The following is a 23062-nucleotide window of genomic DNA, read 5'->3' as shown; positions in this document are numbered from 1 at the left end:
TCTGGAACTCTCTGCCACAGAGGGTAGTTGAGGCCAGTTCATTGGCTATATTTAAGAAGGAGTTAGATGTGGCCCTTGTGGCTAAAGGGATCGAGGGTATGGATAGAAGGCAGGTACGGGATACTGAGTTGGATGATCAGCCATGATCATATTGAATGGCGGTGCAGGCTCGAAGGGCCAAATGGCCTACTCCTCCACCTAATTTCTATGTTTCTATGTTTAAGAGCTGGCACCCTACTCACATTGCTGCTCCGCAAGAGGTCTGGGCATGATAAGGTAGTGTGGTCTCGCATCTGATGCTTAATTCAATCATATCTGGTAGTGGCGCTGCCACAGCGCCAGAGTCGCTGTGTGGGTTTTCTCCGGGTGCTGGTGTTTCATCCCAGATCCCAAAGACGTGCGGGCCTCCAGGTAAATTGGCCTCTGTAAAATTGCCCCATTAGGTGATTGGAACAGAAGAGAAAGTGGGATAAATAGAACTGGTGCGAAAGGGTGATCACTGGTTGGCATGTACTCGGTGGGCCAAAGGGTCTGTATCCATGGGATATTATTTCAATCAAGCAATCAAAACCGTGTAGGAAGGAACTGCAGATGCTGGTTTACACCAAAGATAGACACAAAATACTAGAGTAACACAGCGGGTCAGGCAGCTTCTCTGCAGAAAGGGAATATGCGACGTTTCGGTTGACGGGGGTGACGATTAGTTGACGTGGGGTGGTCCGATAGTAGTTGTGTGTTAGCATGTTTAATGCACCAAAATAGAGTGAAATCCAATTTCTGGGCACGGTTGTCTAAGAGATGACCATCAAAAGTCACTCTTTCCTCTCCGCTGTTGCATATTACTTGGGTGGTTTTCATATCACGAATTAATGCTCTTTGGCTGTTCCTGGTAGCTCAGGCGAAAGGCAAAAGTTACACAACGCTTTGGCTTTACGGAACATAAACAATGAATGTGAATTAAATATGCAAGACGTTTTGTTTTATTAAGATCTTTTTAAGATACTTCCGCAAGTTGCAAAGGGAAACTCCCCCCACCTTTCTGTTTTGCATAGGGGCGTGGGGGGGGAAAGAATAACCTGCGATGTGCTAATTGTGCTCATTGATACTGGAGGTGGCGGCGTTGGCAGCGCCACTTTGTGACGGGTGCTTCGTGCTGGGATTCTGCACTGTCCCGCCGCGGCAACGGCGGCCCGAGGAACGCAATGCCTCGCCCTCCTTGCCCTCTCCCAGGCCCACGAACGGAGCCGTGAGCCGGGCCACAGTGTCAGGGGACGCATGCCAAGCCTTCGTTATTGAGGAGAAACTCAAAGTCCCTTTAATATATATGTGGGGGAAAAAACAAAAATGCAAATGCAAGCTTTTGTTTTGGAGTTACCAACCACAATCAAGGAGTCGACATGTGGTGCCCTTTCTGCCTCATATTAAAGTATCGTTTTGATGGGGAATGTGGCAGTGGCTGGTGCAACCTGATGCAGACCAGACTGAACCGTGACATGCGTCGTGCATTCGTGGCTCCCGGAACTCAAGGTCTGTGAAAACTTATTAAAAGATTAAGTTTAATTGATCATTCCAATTGCTCGCTAATATTCCGAAGGCATCTGATTGAAAACCTTAAATTTAGTTTAATTTAGCAGATGTTCTGTTTATGTATTTATCGGTAGTAGGGTGAAAATGGACTTTGGTCTTGTATGCCAAAGAGCACCGTAATGTTTCACTTGCCAATATCAGTCTATCCTATCGGAATTTCGGTTTGATATTTTAGTAAATGACTGCCCACATTTTCTGACAGGAAAATAAACCATATTAAAAGGTGGACCGAGGAAATAAAGATAATCGAAAAGCTACCATGTATATCTCTCTCGTTTCCAAATCCTATACTTTCACACATTTTTTCCGACAAAAATTTGCTGAGAAATCAAATGTGTCAAAACGACTGTGACTTTGATATGCATTACTTTCGCCATTCTGCTCAAATTTAAAATCAATTAATTACAATTTAATTTTCTTCATAAAACTGGTACAATTACGTTGGACTTGATTGACAAAATTACAGATGCATTTGGATTTATAGTCAACTTGTTGGTGACTGAAGTTGTTTGGAAGTTTAAAGAGTTCTGAAGCTATTATATTTTCAAGCAATAACAACATTATTCTGCTGTCTGAAGCTTTGGATCATGGAGCAAGACCTCTTTAATTCTACACAGTTGCAATTTTAATTCCTAATTTTCATTTCCAAACGGTTGATTGTTCATGTGGTGTCAGGCTACCTTCTTGTTCAAGCTATCTTGACCATATTTCACTATTGTGAAATCATTGAATTACAGTATTTCTAAAGTCTGTTTCTCAGTATAGCAACAGCCATTTGTCAGGAAAATTGTAGCCTTTCATGGACAATGGAAAATAAGTGAACAAGTTCTATTAAAGGTCACATAAAATTCAATGTTCTCTGGTGCCAAATTAATTTTGTAAAGTGGGAATAGTAATTGCTGTATTTCTCAGCATTCGTACATCTAACATTGAAAACATGCTGGGCATAATCTTTTACATTGTTAATAACTAAAAATAACAATTCAAATTTTATTTACATGAATGCGGTTTGTTCTTCGCGGTGTAGTTCGACATTTTACAGCAACATGAGTTTTAAAATCTTAATAAAGCATTCTTATGATAAAGATCTTAAACTCCATGGCTACAAATATCCCCAACTAAAATTGGACATTAAATTATTAAAAAAAAACAAATATAAAAGTTCACATAAAATAAAACACAGAAAAATATTATATGAGCATGTTCAACGTGATCAATAAGATTCTCCATGAGGTAAACCAATCTGCCTTGCCATCTGACTTTCCACCTGATTTGAACATCAAATCCTGTTCACGTGACTCTATTGAACTGCCTCACATAATTCTACCTGGCAATATGATTTATATATTAAGCATCAGAAAGACTGCATCACAAAATTAAGATTATTGCACTTTTTAAACCACATGTTATATGGATAATTATATTTACTTTGTAGTTTTATTTACAGTTTATGGCATTTAAGACCAATATGTAAACATACCAAACAAAGATTAGCATGAGGGTATCGAACTTTAACTACGAATATGCCTTCCTTGTAAATCTTTCAGTTTCAAAATTAATGATTGGTTGTAATTGTGGAAAGATATTTTTGAAAATATATTTTATGTAGCACAATGATTAAGATTAAGAATGATTCCTAGAGTTGTATTTTTGATGAGTTAAAAATCTGTTGTACTTAAAACATAATTAAATCTGAAATTTAAAAATAAATTATGAGGTTATTATTTTATTTGTAGGGGTGTCTGCAATGTTCTGATCTGGTGGTTGTGCTTTCCTCCAAATCAACGGAAGATCGGTCACCAAGGCAGCAGTTGCCTTTTGTCTACATGCAAGCATGACATTTCTCGCTTAACCTGACTGAGGAAGCATTTGGCAGGTTAGCAAGATTATTGTTTTGATTCCTGTTCTCTTTCTTCTTTAACTACTTCTTAATAATAGATTGCAATGTTTCTCGTTATATATTCAGTTCCATTATACCATTTCTTTAGCATCACACACAAGTATCAAGAAGTTGCTTAAAACCATTATTAGCATTAATGGTACATTGATGGTCATCATTTATTGTTCAATAATAATAATTATCACGAATTGCAGTATAATTTGTGATTGTCGTTGTGGCAGTTGGACTCATTGGAGCCCTATCTTTAACCACTAACACTTCTTTGAATGGGTGCATCCACATTTTCCCTGAATGCTGAAAAAATAAAAGTTGATATCTTGTTTCTCTGTTGTTGGTCCTCATACTCCACCAGATATGTTTTTTCTGCTACCGATATCTTTGTAAACTTGTCTCTTCCCTCCCTCCCAACTCTTTTTGTACAATGAAAGCAGAAAACTCCAGAAGTAAAAATGAACAGGCATGGCAGAGTAGGTCAGACAGCATCAATGGAAAGGGTATGATTTCTGTTCCAACCCCAAATGTACTATTTTGAAGACTTGTTTACCACAGACAAAACGTGCAAACGGATAGAGAAACAGCTCGTCGCATCCAGCACTTAGAAAAGCATAATTTAATTTATCACATTTCTTAGCTTGTTCTCCTTACTCTTTACAAAATGCATTTGCAAATACATGTTTTACTTTCCATGTTTTACTTTCCAACATTTTCATGGTTCTACTTCTACCATTGTTCTTGCGAGCAGTTGATGTAACAAACCACTGACGAGAAGGTCTTAAAATCTCTGTGGTTTTTGGAAGAATGATGAATTTAGATTTGTGCTTTCTGCCCAGCAACTCATTAGTAATGATTTTTTTTCTCTCTTTTCTCAATTGCAAATTAGTCAAGAACACTTCTCTTTATGGATTTATTTATTATAATCATAATGGAATTTTCTTTTCATGTTCCTAAACTCTGAAATTTCTTAAATGGCATCCCTGATTTTCTCTGCTTTATTTTGGTTTCAATCTATATTACAGATTCTTGGCTTCTACTTGAGAGTTTACAGTAAAGAATAGCCATGACAGTTACATAATGGGGTATATTGTGAACAGTAATCTGTTCAAATGGAGACTGAGGCCCCCGTATATCCCACTTCTGGTACTGAATTACATTACTGAATTCCACCAGCACATAGCAATAAAGTAGCTAAATGACTGCCATTGAACAAAGCATCATAAATCCACATATTTATTATTTAAACTGCATTTAATTTGTATGGAACGTATCATTTAAAATAAACAAAATCCTAAATTGACCAGCCTTGTCCATCTTTTAAGTTATAATGGTGTGTTCACTTTTCTGATTTCTTTATTTTCAAATGTATACCAAAACGTTCTGAGCCAATATTAGCAAAATAAAGTTTTAATTGAGTTAACCAAGTCAAAATGTCTACTTTTAAAATGTAGACCAATTATATTTTGGATTGACAGGATAGTTCTGCAAACAAGCATTGACTCCATTGGGCAAAACATCACCTTTTGCAATATAAATAATTATTTGATTCTGCGATTTAATTTATTCAATTACAACCTATTTCAACTTGAAACTGACTCCGATTTTCTCAACTTACCGATGAAATCGGATCTTTCTGAGTGAAAAGTAAAAACGTAATAGTTGTGCTTTGATATTAATTTAGATTAAGATTATGCAACAGGAAACCCCATACAAATAAATGATTTCTCTTCATAATTTCTTTTGTAAAACAATGGAAAATCAATATAAACATTTCAGAATTGTTAATTAATAGAACGTATTGGGTAACTGGGTGTGATTACAGAATATCATGCACAAATTGCATTGTTCAATATCTGAACCGGTTGATGATATTCCTTGCCTGAAACTATATATATATCTATTATTTTGATTAATATTTACTCTGATTTTAGTGTTAATCTAGCTTTCCTACTTGTGCCTTTTTGTTAGTGATTATATTATGATTAATGCTTAATGTAACTAGAACCCTGTATTGCCTTTGCAAATAATCTGTATGTAATCACTGCAGCTTCAATTCCCTCATTGATTACTATGAAATAACGTATCTATTATATAACACAATACACGTTCATATACTGTATTTTTACATAGAGGTTAGAAACAAGACTGGTTGTTTGCACTTTGAGCTGATCCTACAGTCATCTTGTCTGCCCTCCATTTCCCCCAACAGTAAACATCCAATTGCTTAAGGCAACTCAACCTCTCGATGTGATGTCTTTAATTTTTAAGCCAAGCTGGCCTTTTAGTCATAGACCTTCTTTGCTAATTATTTTCTTGGTATACTTAATATGATTTACATAAGACTGGCTGGGACAGAACAATATTTTAGTTAATAAATGTAGAACCATTAGTGTCAATTGTAATTATTTTCCCTCTGAAAACGCTTATATTTGTTTTACGTTGCTGAACGTCTTGTTTTTTTTTCTACTTTTAATTTTAATTGAAAAAATCTGTGTGGGCATTGATCAAACTCAGTTAAGCATAAACTGATAATAACCAACTAATAGACCTTGATGTGATCGGCAATTCATGCATCAATTCATATTCTACCCATGTCGGGTCAGCAGCTTTATATTAGGAAGTATAGAATCAATTGAGTACAATAGCAATGGCAATAATATTAATAGCATTAATAATAGGTGTAACTACTGGCCATTTTGCATTACAGAATGTGTCGTTTCAAAGGCATGTGAACTAATGATTATCTAATGAAAATGTATTGAAACTGTTCTCTTTGAAAATAATGCAAATGTTTCACTACCTTTTGGAACTATATATTAAATAATGTCAAATAAATTAGGAATTAGCACACCCATTCAAGATTATGCAACATGAAACTCCATACGGATAACTGATTTCAGTTCATGCTTTTTAAATACACTGGAAAATCAGAGTATATTCATTTCAGCATTCTTACTTAATAGAACATACTGGTTAACAGGGTGTGATTATAGAATAACATACACAATATACATTTTCAATAACTGACCATGAAGATGATATTGCTGTCCTGAAACTATATCTATTATTTTGATTAATATTTTAGTTCAAAGTTCAAGTAACATTAAAAATGATCTAGTTGACTTACTGCAGACATTTGTGTTGAATCCTAAAATATAAGATAGAAAGAAGGCAATCCATTCAAAACACTTGATGTATAAAATCAGAATACACATATTTTATCAACTGTCAAAGGAATCCTGCACAATCGAAGAGAAATTAAAATTTTGAGAAAAAAACGTATTTTATTAGAAGATTGAATATTCTAGCATTTAGCAAACTAATTAACCAAAGAAGCATCAGAATGAAGGGACATTACTTTTATGGCGAAAAATCCAATTATTTTTACAATACCAGAATAAGGTATTCCATTCCATGCTCCACATTAAATCTGAAAATATATTCCATCTAATGCCAAATGACTCTTGGGGATCATTATACATGGTATGTACATGAATCAATTGTTTACCACCTTTTGTAAGCACAATAAATGGTAGCATTGCTTTCAATTATTATTATTTTAAAATATACTAAGCCAAAATAAACATGTAATATTTGGATTTTTGAATACAAAGTATCATGCTGAACAATGATAACCCAATAGGTCTGAATTTAGGCTTGTTGATGATACTTTACAAAATAAATCTTTTTTTTTTAAGTATACAATGAGAGCATTATTACATCAGCATTATTTTTTAGGCTTTTAATTAGTAGCGCTGATCCCAAAGATAGATATCTAAATATCCAATGATTGTACTGTTCCAATGGTTCAAATATATGATTTTCATTCATATTTGAATAATTGACGTGTTTTCTGTTGTTTCCTGTCTGTGAGAGTTTGCACTTTTCAGATTCATTTGATTTGCAACTCTACCATACTGGGAAACTGAAACTGTTTTTTTGTTCCCACATGTCCCATCACCATCACCATTACGCCAACATGCATCTTTGATGTAGCAACAGTCCGTTACAACTCATTTTGCCCTTTGCTTATTTGGTTATGTAACTCACCAGCCGTTCTGCTGCAGCAGGAAATGGAATATAACAAAAATGACGTTACGATGCTATCAATGGAGAGTAATGTTATGAAATAGAAATAATCTCAGTAGATCTTATCTTTAAACTTGAACTCCACGGGTAATTATCATCATGCTTATCGATCTTTTCAAGGGGGACTCGGATTGGATATGTATGTAATATCTCAAATAAACCGGATTTATATATCATTTTTAATCAGTAGTTTTTTTTTTTAATTTCACCAATTTTAGCACGAAGTTTCTAATTGTCAGGACATTCTGTTGTTTTTTTTTGTCTGATACAGTGGAAGTTGCAGCCAAAAGGGAATCGCGCAGAAATCACTGCTGGGAAGTTAAACAGATAGGATGTCGGAGCGACAAAGTTCGGTCAGATGTGTCACATCACCATATAAAGCTCAATTTACCTGAGTTGGAAAGGCATATCTGTCTTTCAGAAAAGCGACCCAAGGGAGTTTACGTTGTTCGAAGCATGACTGGGTTTGGGTTTTTTTTTTGTCGCAGTAGTAACAAAACAAGGGGCTTTGAATATATTTGAAATAACAAATTAGGATTATAATGGTACGCTGAGCTAGGAGACTATTTTGGCAAAGAACCGAGCTTTTCTAAAGATCCTTCACACCGGGATTCATTATAACAGAATCAGACAGGCAATTTCTCGGGTGTAGAGTTTTGAACACTCCTTTGAACACATCTTTGTACTTCACGTGTAATGCTCTCTCTAACATACGGTCAGATTAGTAGAAAAATACATCATGAAAAATTCAAAGGTTGGTTATTCTATTTACTTAGAAAATGATTGATTGGACATTGCAAGGGAGATACCACGCACAGAAATACAGTAATTTGAGTTTCTTCTGTCAGCAATGACATGAATATTTGTAGTCACATCAATCACATTCGTTAATTAAAATGTTTAAATTAACAATGGTCATACTGTACATTGGTAAGTGTTCTATCTTAAATAGTGATGTATTTATTTAGAAAGTTTTAAATAACTTAAATTATGAAACACGGTGAAATGAAAATATTACACCGCATAATAGGTTTGCAATTTTTCAATATCAATAGGAAGGAGCTTCTATCACTTTAGTTTTCGTCGACATCTTGGAGCAATCAAGCAAATTAAGGACGGCCGACCCTCCAGCTTCTCGGGTTAGTAGTAGGAGGTTGTCAAAATACGGGGCTGCCATTAGAAGAAACGTGATATCCATTCATCAGTAAGTCTAATCACTGGTCAGACTCAGCAGAACCCTCCAGCCTTCCATTCTCAGATATACTTCCCTGGCAAGAAGGAGTTTACAAATATTGTCAAATTGATTCTAGTACCGTCATTGAGTTTGTCATGCGGCTGCTTGCCCCACCGAAGCCTTCCGTTTTCTCCGATTGCAGCTTGTTGCATGTTTCGCCCTCCGCGACACAGCAGGATTAACTTTTAATCATAATTAGTCATAGAATGCCGATGTGATTTCCCTTGTTTCATATTTTTACAGCTATAATTTTCTGCGGTAATTCTAAATAATGTATTGTGTCTATAATTAATATTTTAAAATATTTTGAGTTTTTTTTGTGAAAGTGTAGAAGTCCAATCCCCGGTTTCTAATAATGGACATCTGCTGTTTCTATCAAGTCTACTGTTCTATTATCTGTAGGTTTTGGTTCTTCGGCGGTTCTCACTGCGTTGGTAATATACCATTATTGCTGAAACAAGCAACCCGGCGTATGGAGTGAATTAGGGTGAATATGCCTCAGTGTTGTTGTTTTAAGATCCAAACTCACGATAGGCAAACCTAATTGGTATAAGTGACAAGAGCTAATGTGGAAATAGACGTATTGTTATTCTCTCGCTCTTTCCTTTTCTCCCTAGCTTCCGGATTAAAAAGAATATGTTGACTTCCACTTGTAATAGATCTCGCCACGAATAGGACGTTCCTAACATTAACTAAACCCGTCGAACAATGCATCACATTATTTGTGTATGTATGTGTGGACATAATGCATGGGAAGTATTCTGCATTTGAACTTGTGAAAATGTGCAAACTCCTCACTCTCCATCGAGTGTCCCATAACACTGATAACGGAATTAATCTTCGGCGTTGCCCATGCAAAGGGCCGATCTAGTTGGAAAGATCTTAATTCACAACAGACCAGATATATTCAGTGTAACTAAATCGCGCTCACGTTTGTGGCCTTTACTAATTATGGAAATATGTGTAAATATTTGACATAACAAAAATGCAAACTTTTGGAGATGGGTAATATTACCCAGGATCGCATCAGACACTCAGGAGGGGGGGGGGGGGGGGGGGGGGGGGGGGGGGTGTGGTAGTGGAACGTTGCTACAAAGCCTTGAAACAAAACATTCAAGTAAAAACAAACCAAAGGCAAATAATCTGGGATAAAGTTAAAAAAAAAAAGGTTTCGGAATTTAGTGAAGATGAATGAACAGGGTATGCCTGATCAGGTAGAAGTGAAGGACCCGTGGTCGGAACATAAATGAGGCCCATTTTACACTATTCACAAGTTAAATAAATATGGACAATTAAGCTGTAACCACAACAATATATTTGTTGTGCTTTCTAATATAAATATAATTGTCTTTTTTTCGTAATGATTTACCTTCTAAATTCTGAAAATGCCGGTGTGATAAAACAAGAATAGCTTTAATTACTTTTTTCAAACGTTTGATTTTCAATATTATCAGATTCCAAGCTAATGGTCTAATGCAAACTGCCTAGTAGCTATTAAAGACTTTGATTTCTAATAAACTCCTCTGTGTGAATTGCCCTGTTAACTAAAGGGCGGGAAACAGAGGTTTTCCAAGAAATCTTCGGTAAAGTGAATATTGTGAGCGTGATGTAGCAACAATGGACAGGCGCGTGGGAAATATGCAGAATCAGGAAAGCAAGATTCCGTTGCAGCTTTGAAAGAAAACCTGTCGGAATAAAGATCCACGCTTTGTTGTGTTAATTCGATAGGTGCATTCTAGCCTTGTTGATGATCCAAAGTAGGCTGCTGAGGAACACCTTTGGAAGAGCTCATTATTTGCATGGAGAAGGATTTGGTCGATCCAATTTTCTGGTCTTTACTGAAGTTGTGACTGGTTACCGCAGATTTGCAACATTGCTCCCGGCAAAGAAAAGCAGCTGTTTGCTTATTCCGACCGTCGCCCCCACCCCACCCCCTTCAAAAAAACACACACACGCACATATCGTCGCTATCCTTTCTTCATCCTTATTATTAAATATGAAACGAAAGCTTGCTTATGGAATAAATCTGCAGGAGGTTATATGAAAGGCTTTGGCCTTTAATCTCAATTCCCACAAGAAAGACACGCAATCTGCAAATTTCTGAAAGTAAGTTCGCTGCAAAAATCTAATCGTTTTGCTATTTTGTTGAAATATTAATACCATGAAAAAGTCATTCGTCTCTGACGGGTTTCTGTGAACAAAATAGTATTTCTATCCTGTGAGTTGTTTGCTTCTGACTTTAAATATATTAGCCCCTTCCCAGTACTACACCAACTAGCGATAGTCTTGCATGTTACTCTGGTGAAATGTTACATATTCAAAATCCATCACATTAACTTAGTGCTTTTGCCTTATGATAGTTTTATGTTCCTCTATGAAATAACAAGTCGATGCCTGCGTTATCAATGCAGTAGCCCTGTACAACCTCAATTCAATGAGAAAAATAAATTCCCTCTTCGCCCTCCCCGTCGGAACAGCATTGTGGGAGTTGTATTTCAAGCACAAGGGTCAAATTATTGCGGAATATCAAAGATGTAACTACAGATACCAGAGCCCACCACGATCACGTCCCCGCGTTATTTCCAGATCACTGGCGCCACCCCTGTGTTCTTCTACATCGTTGCCACGAGAGAGAGAAAAAAAAACGCTTTCCTGTGCGGCTTACGACGATGTCAATCATCCGAGGGGCTCCATGAGATCCTCGTCCAAGGAGCTGAAACAAACAAATAGGCAGCAAAAGAGCAGGAAGAAAGATAAGTTTGTAATAAGACAAATAACGCGGATCTTGTTCTGCGTGCAGTCCGCTTCGATTGTCAGGCCGGGGATCGCAGAAGGCAGTGCAGTCTTACAAGGTAGGCTTTGAGTGGAGGGAGAACTGCAATCTGTTAGCCCAGCCGGGGAGACACCTCAAAGAGGATCGGGTTACTTTGACTGACAGCGTCTCCATGGCAAATAATTTGACTAACTATTGTCTTATCCTCACTATCCGTAGGTCAGATAACCAACCAATCAAATCCGACATAATGACTATTCATGCCAACTTAGAATAATATTATTAAAAACCAAGCGAAAGCACTCCGGACGTCTTCAAATGCAGTATGTTGGGACTTCTGTGAAAGAAAGATTTTTATACGTCTACAACCAAAAAGCACTGGCAGAGATTTCAACCTTCAAGTGAAGGAGAGACACGGTGAAAACTTTTTGTTTCCACCCACTGCGGACCTGGATGTGTTTTTTAGACTATTTCAAGGCAGGGGAGATATGTCGATGCTTCCAACGTTTGGTTTTACTCAAGAGCAAGTGGCGTGCGTGTGCGAGGTCCTTCAACAAGGGGGTAACATCGAGCGGCTCGGCCGCTTCCTGTGGTCATTACCAGCCTGCGAGCATCTGCATAAAAACGAGAGCGTTCTCAAAGCAAAGGCCGTGGTGGCTTTCCACCGGGGTAACTTCCGCGAACTCTACAAGATCCTGGAGAGTCATCAGTTCTCTCCGCACAACCATCCCAAGCTGCAGCAGCTGTGGTTAAAGGCTCACTACATCGAAGCCGAAAAGTTGCGGGGGCGGCCGCTGGGGGCCGTGGGCAAGTACCGCGTCCGGCGCAAGTTCCCACTGCCGCGCTCTATCTGGGACGGCGAGGAGACCAGCTATTGCTTTAAGGAGAAGTCGCGCAGCGTCCTGCGGGAATGGTATGCGCACAACCCCTACCCTTCTCCTCGGGAAAAGAGGGAATTGGCCGAAGCCACCGGCCTCACCACCACACAGGTTAGCAACTGGTTCAAGAACAGGAGACAGAGGGACCGGGCCGCCGAAGCCAAGGAAAGGTACGAGTAAGTAAAGAAAAAAAATAAAATCATTTTTTTTACTTATCTCGCTTGGTGCCAACTGCAACATTTCTTGCTTGCAGCATACCGTGTACTTCCTCCGCGATTAATTAAGGGGCGATTGACGGGGTGTTTTTATTTTAATACCTACGCTACCCTCTTTAAAAATAAACCTGAAGTACGGCGGAGCTGAAAGTCACATCGGATATCAGAGCCGAGCGTGAGGCTCTGCCGGTGTTTAAATGAAATCTCCGCACTGCTACGGCCGCGCAAAAGGAAAGTTTTCTCAAACTTTTCCCAATGCCGCAAACCGTTAAGTGAGAACGAAAAGATTACCAGCGTGTCATCTTGTCGTTTGCTCGCACATTGCACATTGCACGTTACTCCTGCCGTCTGTCGCTGCGGTAAATACAGGGTCTGAGCATCAGCGGGCATTGTGTAGCTGCTGAATTGGTTGACGATAAAACGAAGTCTCTGTGTTTCCACGCGAGCGATTCAGAGCTTATTTTCTTTAATAAAACCCTTTAGAAATCTGAATTGCGCGATGAAAAACGTTCTTAGCCAACCCCAACGTCATCCAGCCACCAACTACTGCCAATAAATCAGTAAACCGAGGGGACAGATAGGTAATTTAAGATAGCAACCCCTGGCGCGCAGTCTATCATGCAAGCTGATAGACATCTCGGATATTTTTTGACGTAGGCTTTATCGTGGTTTCCACTTTTTAATAGATTTGATTATATAGCAACTTATCAAATTTAGATTTACAAAGACCACTTTCTCTTTTTTATCTTTTTAAAAATATGTCTTTTCCCCACGCAGAGAAAACAGCGAGAACTCGAATTCAAACGTCACGCCCGGCGGCCACAACCAAATGAATCCTTCAATGAATGGGAACAAAAACATGCTAGCGAGTTCGGACGAGGAAAAGACTCCATCCCAGACGCCAGATCACACTTCCAGCAGCCCCGCGCTGTTGTTGGGATCCCTGGGCCAAAGTTCCAACTCCAGCATGCAGCCACTGCACTCTCTGGCCGCGCCCCCGGGTCCTAGTGCCGTTGCGGTACCCAACTCAGATGTTATACACCATCACGCTTTACAAGACTCCATGCTCAATCCCATGTCATCCAATTTGGTTGACCTTGGCTCGTAAACAAAAATCGCAAATCCTTTTATCTTCGAACAAGTAAAGACTCTCAAGATTATCCTTTATATATTTTACTTGACATTTAAGCGATGTGCATAAAAAACTAGCGGATATTTTGTCAACCATGGGAAAGAATGATGGATATAGCAATTGGAGTTTTAAGGTACTGTATTAGATCACATAAGAGATTGGCGCAGCAAAGTCTTAAGGTTTTTATATAATGTACGATGATTTGTGTAGACAGACACGTTTTTATTTTGCTGGTCACAAGTTCACAATCTCGAATTCTTGCTCCCACTTAAAATTACACCACATATCTATATATCCAGGTAACAAGAGTGAATAGGTTTGTAATCGCGTGCAAAGCGAACATTTTAAGTTTTGATAAAAATTAAAAAAAATACACGCTGTAGGAAGATCATTTACCTGTAGGTGAAACCTGTGCAGAAAGCTGGCTTTCCTGTAGTAAGATGCGTGGAACGTGTAATCGCAGCTATATTGGACTGAAACAGTCAGTTAAAATAAGCAAGCATTATGAATTATATCGGTCTACAAGAAGGAATACTCACGCGCTGGATAACAATTGTTTTATTACTGTTTATATTATAATTGACTACAATCTTGGGGGGAGGGGGAAATCCTGCTTATTTTATAATAAAAACAAGACAATCTAACGTCTGCAACGTTTACTTTCTTCCCTCCCGCCTATTCAAATATAAAGCTACAATTTGCTTATGTATATTTTAATATCGACTTCAAAGCGGTTTTATATTTCAGCAATAACTACGAGGCTGCTTTTGCAATGGACGGTTGCGTTGAGCTGTCGCCTTCCGTAACAGTGTTTCACGCTAATAACACGTTGGATATAAGCTAATATTGGCACCGCATTTGTACGATGTTCCAGGTATTCATTTTTTAAATCTAATTATGACGCAGTATTCTTAATATTCAGCAAAGTAAAGATATTGCAGAACATCTCATCAAATGGCCCTTTTTAAAAGATGGAACTTAAAAACCACCGTGACCGAAGTTCTATACAAAGTATAGTGTAAAACACTATTGTGGCTGCCAATGCTTCCGTGTGATCATTATATCTATACTATACTCTACATAGCGGCATAACCCACTATTAAACTGCTCGTTTAATTTAATATTTTGTTTTCAAATTGCAAGACGGATAGGAAGAACCGCTTAAAAGTTGTTTCTGAGGGTTAGATGTGCAGTCTTTCTGGATTTTTTACTTTCAGTTTATTTTCGTATTTTGCAAGTGTACGTTCGCTCCGACTTTTTTAATCCTCGAAGTGCGAATTATTAAAATTAATTTCATTGTTTCTTGCAGTAACTTATGTGAGATGCATATTCATGTGTAAGTGGGGCATCGCGACGTGCCACGTTTTATGCATTGGAATTAAATTGTAGCGGTGGCTGTGCGGTCGGTCATAAAAAAATGAGTGTTGCTGCTGGTGGGCGCTATGTGCGTGGTACATGTGGAGGGCTCTTTTTTAACGTGCAAAGTTTTAGAACCAGCAGTGTTTTCATTGTAGTAAAATCCAGTGTCGAAAGAAGCTAATTGTACCTTTATATCTGCAGTGGGCAAATAAAGCAAACAGCAAATGTGACTCGTGGGATAACAAAAACTATAAAAGTTAGCATTAGTAACAGCAGCCATTTGTTCTCAAGTCCTTGCATTGCATTTATTGAGGCTTAGTATCTTTGGATGGGTGTGGGGTACCTGATTATTTTCTTTCGGTGTCAGGTCGCAATTGTAAATGTTATCACCTACCAAAAATGTGTCTCTTTGTATGTTCACCTGTCTGTCTATCATCTTGGAAAGGTTGCTGTGCTTCTTTGATGTCTTGACGTTCCATCTCCGTATTGTTATAGGTTGATATTTCCTGAATTTTACAATAAAGCATCGGAATCGAACAATACACACTAGGTACCTGTCCCTCACGACCAGAATTATTTTTACATTTTGCGGTAATTATTTTTTTTTCTGATTTTCGCGGAGCTTGCGTTATTTTAGTTTCACGTAGTGATCGGATAATTCCTCAATCGCATCTAGGGGCATATTTTGTTATTAAATGCAAGTACCGCAAGAAAGCTGTAAAAAAGTTCAATGACACAGTTCTAGATAGGATTTGCGGGTGTGTTGGTTACTTGCAGGCTTCAAGTTAATATTACAACTTGAAAATCGTCTGCACAATATATCACATAACTGCAACCTAGTATGGGGGATACGTTTCCTTTTTTTTTAAGTTACTTAAAAATAGCAGAAAAAACTTTTCTTGACAAGCAATCGACGTTCGTGGTAGCCGGAAGCCCAAGTTGCGTCACTGGCTCATTCATGCTGGAAGTACTGCTGCTTTTATTGTTTATAAACTCTTCAACTGCCGAACATTGAGACTCCAGTACTGTGTTGCAACATGGGCAATGGAGCAACAGATTCATAAATATACAATGTTCCTGTGGTTAAGTAAACATATTACATTACCTGACCCTAGAATTCGGCGCGATTGCTCACTTGCAGTTCTATCTTTCTTTTTTTTTTAAAGTGCAGTGGTTGATGGAGTGGAGTGGGGAGGAATTGCTTACTGGTCCGCATTCGAGGACGAGTCATGTTTAATTGTGCGTGCTCAGTCGGAAGTAATTAAAGTTCAGACAGTAGTGTACTCCCGCTCGCCGTCCTCATCGGAAGTTGCGAAGTTTATCAAATCAATTCCTTGCGTTAGCATTTGCATAGTAATATTCCTTATTCTAAAATTAACTTGCTTAATAACATTTAAAAAAACATGGTCTTCGTGTACGAAAGGGTTAAATCAAGTTTATTCTATTGTGTCCTTTTATATAGGCAATGGATCATCTTTTATCTGAATAAATTATCAGACAAGTCTAATGAGTATTAAATATATTTAATTCAACCAGATTGATTATATTGAAATATCCCGTTGATTGTGCTGTGGATAAGTAATATAAATGTGAAAAGGATGCAAGGTGCAAATATTGTACATATTTCATGTGCAAATATTGTACATAAATGCATTTTGAAAGTCTCTAATATTTTGACGTGAGTTTCATTATTTGCTCCTTTTGGATTGAAATAAATTGATAGCACAAAGGCCGCCGACCAAATTGTGCATTTTAATCAACTAGTGTTAAAACGAATGGTTCTAATGATATTATCGTATTATCAAGGATGTAATGCATGTCAAATATATTAATTATGCATTGTACGCAATTAAAATGTTTAGTTACACTGACTGCACATGCAAAGCAATGCTTCAATTTATGACAATCTATCATCTCAATTAGAGCATTATTCATAAATAACCAGTAAAATACGACGATAGACGCAAAATGCTGGAGTAACTCAGCGGGACAACCAGCATCCCTGGAGAGAAGGAATGGATGACGTTTCTGGTCTAGACCCTTCTTCAGACCTGAAACGTCACCCATTCCTTCTCTCCAGAGATTCTGCATGCCCCGTTGAGACTCCAGCTTTTTGTGTCTATCTTCGGTTTAAACCAGCATCTGCAGTTCCTTCCTGCACAAGTAAAAGACATTGAAAATAGTCACAACCTAACTTTGCATGCTGTTAAATAATGTTTTAGACTGACAATCGAATATAAGAAAACTGCTCACATTTACATTTCGCAGGCCAAATTAGAAGTGAATCGGTAATATTTAATTAGGCTTTGGCTTCACTTCATCTTTCCTTTCACTTCCCACCTATTATGGACGAAGAAAGATGTGCATGCGTTGTTTACTTGACAACCGACACGCACAAGTTAAAAGAAGCACGGATGTGTTCCAGAAGTGGAGGTCACAGATTTACGCAAGCAGAATCAGAATCCAACACTCCTGGAAACATACACTGCTTCTGTAAAAGCGAAGAGAAAGAAAGATACAAAGGAATCTAAAAAGCTCTGTAGTGAACCACACCACTAAATGTTACCACGCATTTTCCATGCAAGAAGATAACAGGCCATTTATGTGGAGAAATATAATTTTGTTTCAATAGACATTGGCCAGTTTCGAGAAAAGAAAAAACAGAGCCCCCTGTAGGTCTGCAATGTTATTAGTTTACATGAGTATTTGAACAATCTTTAAGTTTCATTTTTTAAAATAATTTGATTGATTCCGTAACTCACTAAAAAGTAACGATCTGCTCCACTTAACACACTGACTTGTTTTAAAAAATGGAATGCTCTTTGAAAGTATGCTTAAACCCGACCAAGCAAATATGGGCTTATGTGAAGATGCATGTTATTCACTAAAATAACCCCTTGTTTTAATAATTAAAGTAATCATTCTGACATGGCGCAATGGCCAAATCATGTCACTGCACCAGCAATAGAACATATTTATTACAGCGTGTACTTCTTGATAGAAATGATATAGGTTTACAGGTGGGCCAAAAGGTTTTTGTTAAATCCCTTGCCTTTACTAATTGTACCAGGGGATGTCGCTCCTCTAGATCCAAAACGCGCAAAGCGGCACAAATCTGTTATATTGATGCGCGAGTCACAGTTACGCAGTCAACAGTAGAAATATTGCTCATAGGTCGTTGAAAATATCAAAGCTCGAATCAATATTGATCACATATCAGAGATAAACGAGGCTCTTCCAGAAGTCCTCATTTCAATCCATTTCAAATGTAAATATAATGATTAAATCAACTAACATCACCCCATAAATAAAGATTAAAATATGCAATACGATTCATGTGGTTATGTATCGTGGCGAGATGAGTAGAGTATGGGTTGATTGCGTTTAACATCCTTGGTTTCTATTTTCTTTTGAAGTAACACAAAATAAGCTGCGTCGTCATATTAAAGAAATCTTTTACTTGGATTACTGTAGTGTTTTGTATAGTATTTCCGACCAGCCTTGCATTCGATCCCACAAATATAATTAATATATGCTACCGAGAGTATTTCATTAAAATTATTATATTTCCGGCAGCGCCAAAATAAGGTAGTTTGAATTTATTCTAAATGAATATTATTGAATAAATATATTTGCATTTGGACCTGAAGTCTGTTTTAATGATTAAAAACTAAATTTTACACAACAATCTTGATTTGACTAATCAACGAGAAAGTTTGATCATATCACCGATACCAATCAGTAAAAGTTTTCCTACGCTGTTTCCTCTCTGGTAAATTTCGTTGTAAATTCCCGGGACTAAGTGGCGATTAATGTTTGCAATCGACGCTTGCAAAGCCTTTTCTTCCCTAAGGAAATCTTATCGCGCTATTCAATTCCTTTTGTTTTCCTCCCGAAATGTCTGATTGACGATTATAGTTTGGGTTCATGAATTGAAAACGATTGCGTGTACACTTGGACTTCACTATCAAAATGTATAGAGTTATGTACAGTTATGTACAAAATGTACAGTTAGTGATGTTTAAAATTGCTTTAATGGTTTTTTGAATCGATTCCTATAAGTCTCTATAAAATGGAATTAGGATATGCGTATAATTTGACATAACTAAACGTAACTACAATGTTTCCCTTTAAAGTTAACCATACTTCAAATTTGCCAATGAACTTTATGTCCAAAATCCACCTGTAAACTAATAGTTGTGAAAGGTCAGGTCAAAATGTCAGGTGCTTTCTGCGCCGTAGTTGACTTTTATATACCACTGTACAAATCTACCAGTTTCAATGTTTAGGAGGCGGCTAATGCCAGTATCGCCTAGTTTATGACACAGATATGAAAACAAATTTGTTTTTTTCACTCGATTAACAGTTTTAAAAAAAAATTGCAGATGCAGTGGCATATAACGGAGGAACGTTTATTTTGGGAAGAATGATTAAATGTGAATGTTGGAAACTCAGAAACACGGATCCCTGTTCAAATACCCGAGCTTCAGCTAAGGATTTAAGTGAATGGACAGGAAACCCAACCTCGAGGTCAAGCAGCAAGTAACACGTATCACCAATGTTACATTGGGAATTTAATGCAGCATCTGTTGTAAAAGGTGCTGGTTTCAATTAGATGTGAAAATATCCATCACGAGTAAGGAAAAGCCATAAAGAATATTGTGATCAATAATATACAACGGTGGCATAACAATCTAATTATATAGTACTTGGCAAATTGAAAGTTTGCGCCTTGCTTGGTAGAAGCAGGGCAAATTGTTATTGTTTGTACAATAGCAGCTGTGTGTGATATGTTACTGAATGCAACAACGATCACATACTTTATTTTTATTGTGTTAAAACGTTAAAATGCGCATCGTAATCTGTTGCCTTGTAGTACATTAATTTTGTATCTAGAATTTTATATGTTGATCACTTTTGAAGGTCAAACATTGTTTAGCGTGCAGCATGACCCGAAATGTCGCCTGTCCATTTCCTCCCAGATGCTGCCTGGCCTTCTCCAGAGCTCCGTGTTGTACAGAGATGCGCGTTAATGATTATGCGAGTGGGCAGGTCGCCGTGTTTCACCTCCCGCTCTTTAGGGGAATATGATTGTGGGGAACATTACAGTGTAGGCACGGCAATCTATGAAAGAACAGTAGAAGATCATTTAAAACTAGAACCGCTGCTTCTCTGAGAACCAACATAAATAAGCAAACAGGGCGATAATGGTGCAGATTATATCAGCAGCAGTTTCAAAGGATGGAAGAACAGAATTTGGGGGTTGACCAGCATTAAAGATTAGACGAAACACAAGGATGGCTGAAGGTTTCAGGTTGAAATACACTATCTTACTCAGAATAAAAAATATGTGATTATAAGCTCACCCCTGGGATGAAATATAACATTACACTGCGCACAGTCCGACCTTGCTTGAGGCAGATACCAAATGAGGAGCTCAGTATATAGTTACCGAACAGAATTTGTGACAGAATTGAAAGGCAATATCATTGTTCTTTTGTAGCAGACACATGTGTAGGAAGGAACTGCAGATGCTGGTTTGCACCGAAGATAGACACAAAAAGCTGAAGTATTTTGGACCTTTTCATGTCACTCGTTTCCCTCCCCTGACTCTCAGTCTGAAGGATCTCGATCCGAGACGTCACCTATTCCTTTTCTCCAGAGATTCTGCCTGTCCAGATGAGTTACTCCAGCTTTTCGTGTCTATCTTCGTTGCCTTCTCATTCTCTAGTTGGGGGGGGGGGGGGGGGGGGGGGGGGGGGGGGGGGGGGGGGGGGGGGGGGGGGTGTAATAGAGATCGAACAAGCAATCTGACAATCTGAAGGATTTCAGACTTTTCGACATAAAGTGTAAACTTACTCTGTTTTCATATGGAGGAATGTGTCCATATTCCTCCAGGAGAGAGTCGTGATTTGATCTTTTAGATGATTTGATCGTCTATTTGTCCTGTTAGTGGATTATAATGCGCTTATTGCTCTATATCCAGTTTGACAATAGAAATATATAATATTAAATGGCGTGAGTGCCACGACGTCCTTTGCTGAAAATCGGCAGAAATGTCACACAAAATCCTGATCAAATCTGTCATCCATATATTTTCTGTAAAATTAGATTTTGATTTTAAATTACTGGGGCGAATGCGTAACTGTTCATAATAATCTTAAAATTAAAAGAAAATGTTAGTTTATTTTTAAATTATATTGAGGGTGATCTAAGTTGGAGGTGATTGCCCCGGGCGGTATAATGCAGCTATACTGTAAGAAGCGCAGCTGGCGCTCTGCTCCAGCTACCTGGGTTCGATTCTGACCTCCAATGTTGATATGTGGCGGTTACAACTTCTCCCTGGGAAGCGCACGGTTTTGCCTCGGGTTTCCAAAACACATGCTGGTAGGTTAATTGGCCACTATAAATTAGCTCGTGTGTAGGCAGCAGATTCAACGTAGTTATAATTGACACATGCAAGAGATTCGGCTGTGGAAGAATGGGCATTGCTCTGAAATCTGGCATAGGCTTGATGGACCGTGGCTTTCTTTTGTATCTTACAATACGGTGTACGATGATCAATTAATGAGCATTAATCAGTTCGATAATTGCGTGATGGTGTTTTATATCAAGCATTAAGTGGAGATAGACACAGTGCTGGAGTTACTCAGCGTGTCCTGCAGCAATTCTGGATAAAAAGAATGAGTGAACTTGAAGACAGACTGAAAAAGGGTTCCGACCAGAAACATCACCTATTCCATTTCGCCAGAGATGCTGCCTGACCCGCTGAGCTACTTCAGCATGTTGTGTCTATATTCGGTATAAACCAGCATCTGGAGTTCCTTCCTGCACAAATTAATTCTGGTTAATTCTGACGATAAAATATTGATGAATTTTACGCTGAAGATTAAAACATGTTGCGTAAGTAAACAATGTTATGCCCTGCTAAATAATATTAAAGGATAGGACAACTCTCTGTACGTGTGTCTATAGCGCACACGCCCGCCCAACACTGCCCACCTATCTGTACGGAATAAAGTGTTGGAGAAACTCAACGGGTCAGGCAGCCTTTCTCGATAAGATGGATAGGCGACGTTCCGGGCCGGGGCCCTTCTTCAGACTCTTCCGATCCGAAACGCTGCTCCCCATCTTCTCCGGAGATATTGCCTGGCCCATTGAGTTACTCCAGCACTTATGGGTCTGTTATTGTAAATCATCATCTGCTGTTTCTTGTATCTCCCTATGAACTCACATCTGTCCTGTATACACTCTCACAATTTCACCCGCTGTGCACTCGTGCCCGGAATATGTACATATATACAGACACCATCCACTATGTACACGTGTCTGAAATGTGTACAGCTTCCCGACGCTGGCTCTGTGTACTGGTGTCTAGAGTGTGCATAACTTGCCGCCACACCCCCCCCCCCCCCCCCCCCCCCCCTATATACTCGTATCTGGAGTGTGTGCGCCGTTCCGTCATAGGCCCTATGTACTTGAGTCTGGAGTGTGGACACTCTGCCAACATTGCCCATGTGTACTCGAGACTGGGGTGTGTACACCTCCCGATATTGGCCTTGTGTACTCGGGTCTGGAGTGTGTAGCTTCTCAACACTGCCCCCTGTGTACTCGTGTCTGGCGTGTAAACACCTTCCCGACACTTCCCATGTGTACTCGTGTCCGGAGTGTACACATCTTAGTAATAGACTGAGTCATTTAGATCTATGGGGAAAGTATACTGATAGAAAGTATCATCACGATTTCTAAAGGAGTTAGATTTATGCCGTGTAGAGCGAAGTAATTTCAACTCACTTAAGTGGTGATCTTAAGATTAATGCAGCCAAACAAAGGGGTTGCAATAAGCAATCGCGACAAAACCAGATTTTGGTTAAAATTTGGGCTAAAGTTGGACGGAAGAA

General features: G+C 38.5%; 1 protein-coding gene across 6 annotated transcripts; it reads left to right on the top strand.

Moving 5' to 3' along the window:
• The first annotated feature begins 1080 nt into the window (after positions 1-1080).
• Positions 1081-14446, top strand: six2a (SIX homeobox 2a). Of its 6 annotated transcripts, none has more exons than XM_055639637.1 (5): positions 1082-1527; positions 3379-3463; positions 8626-8709; positions 11797-12631; positions 13448-14446. In XM_055639637.1, exons 4-5 carry the CDS (start codon positions 12066-12068, stop codon positions 13776-13778), a joined length of 897 nt encoding a protein of 298 aa, XP_055495612.1. In that variant the 5' UTR covers positions 1082-1527; positions 3379-3463; positions 8626-8709; positions 11797-12065; the 3' UTR covers positions 13779-14446. The 6 variants fall into 6 exon arrangements, with proteins under 6 accessions (XP_055495613.1, XP_055495612.1, XP_055495610.1 ...); XM_055639635.1 differs by having other exon boundaries at positions 3324-3463; XM_055639638.1 differs by lacking the exon at positions 8626-8709 and having other exon boundaries at positions 1081-1527; positions 3324-3463; positions 11797-12625.
• The last annotated feature ends 8616 nt before the right edge of the window (positions 14447-23062 follow it).

This window comes from Leucoraja erinacea, chromosome 8 (genome assembly GCF_028641065.1).
Source record: "Leucoraja erinacea ecotype New England chromosome 8, Leri_hhj_1, whole genome shotgun sequence".
Classification (NCBI taxonomy): Eukaryota; Metazoa; Chordata; class Chondrichthyes; order Rajiformes; family Rajidae; genus Leucoraja; species Leucoraja erinaceus.
This window is presented reverse-complemented; position numbering and strand designations above follow the sequence as displayed.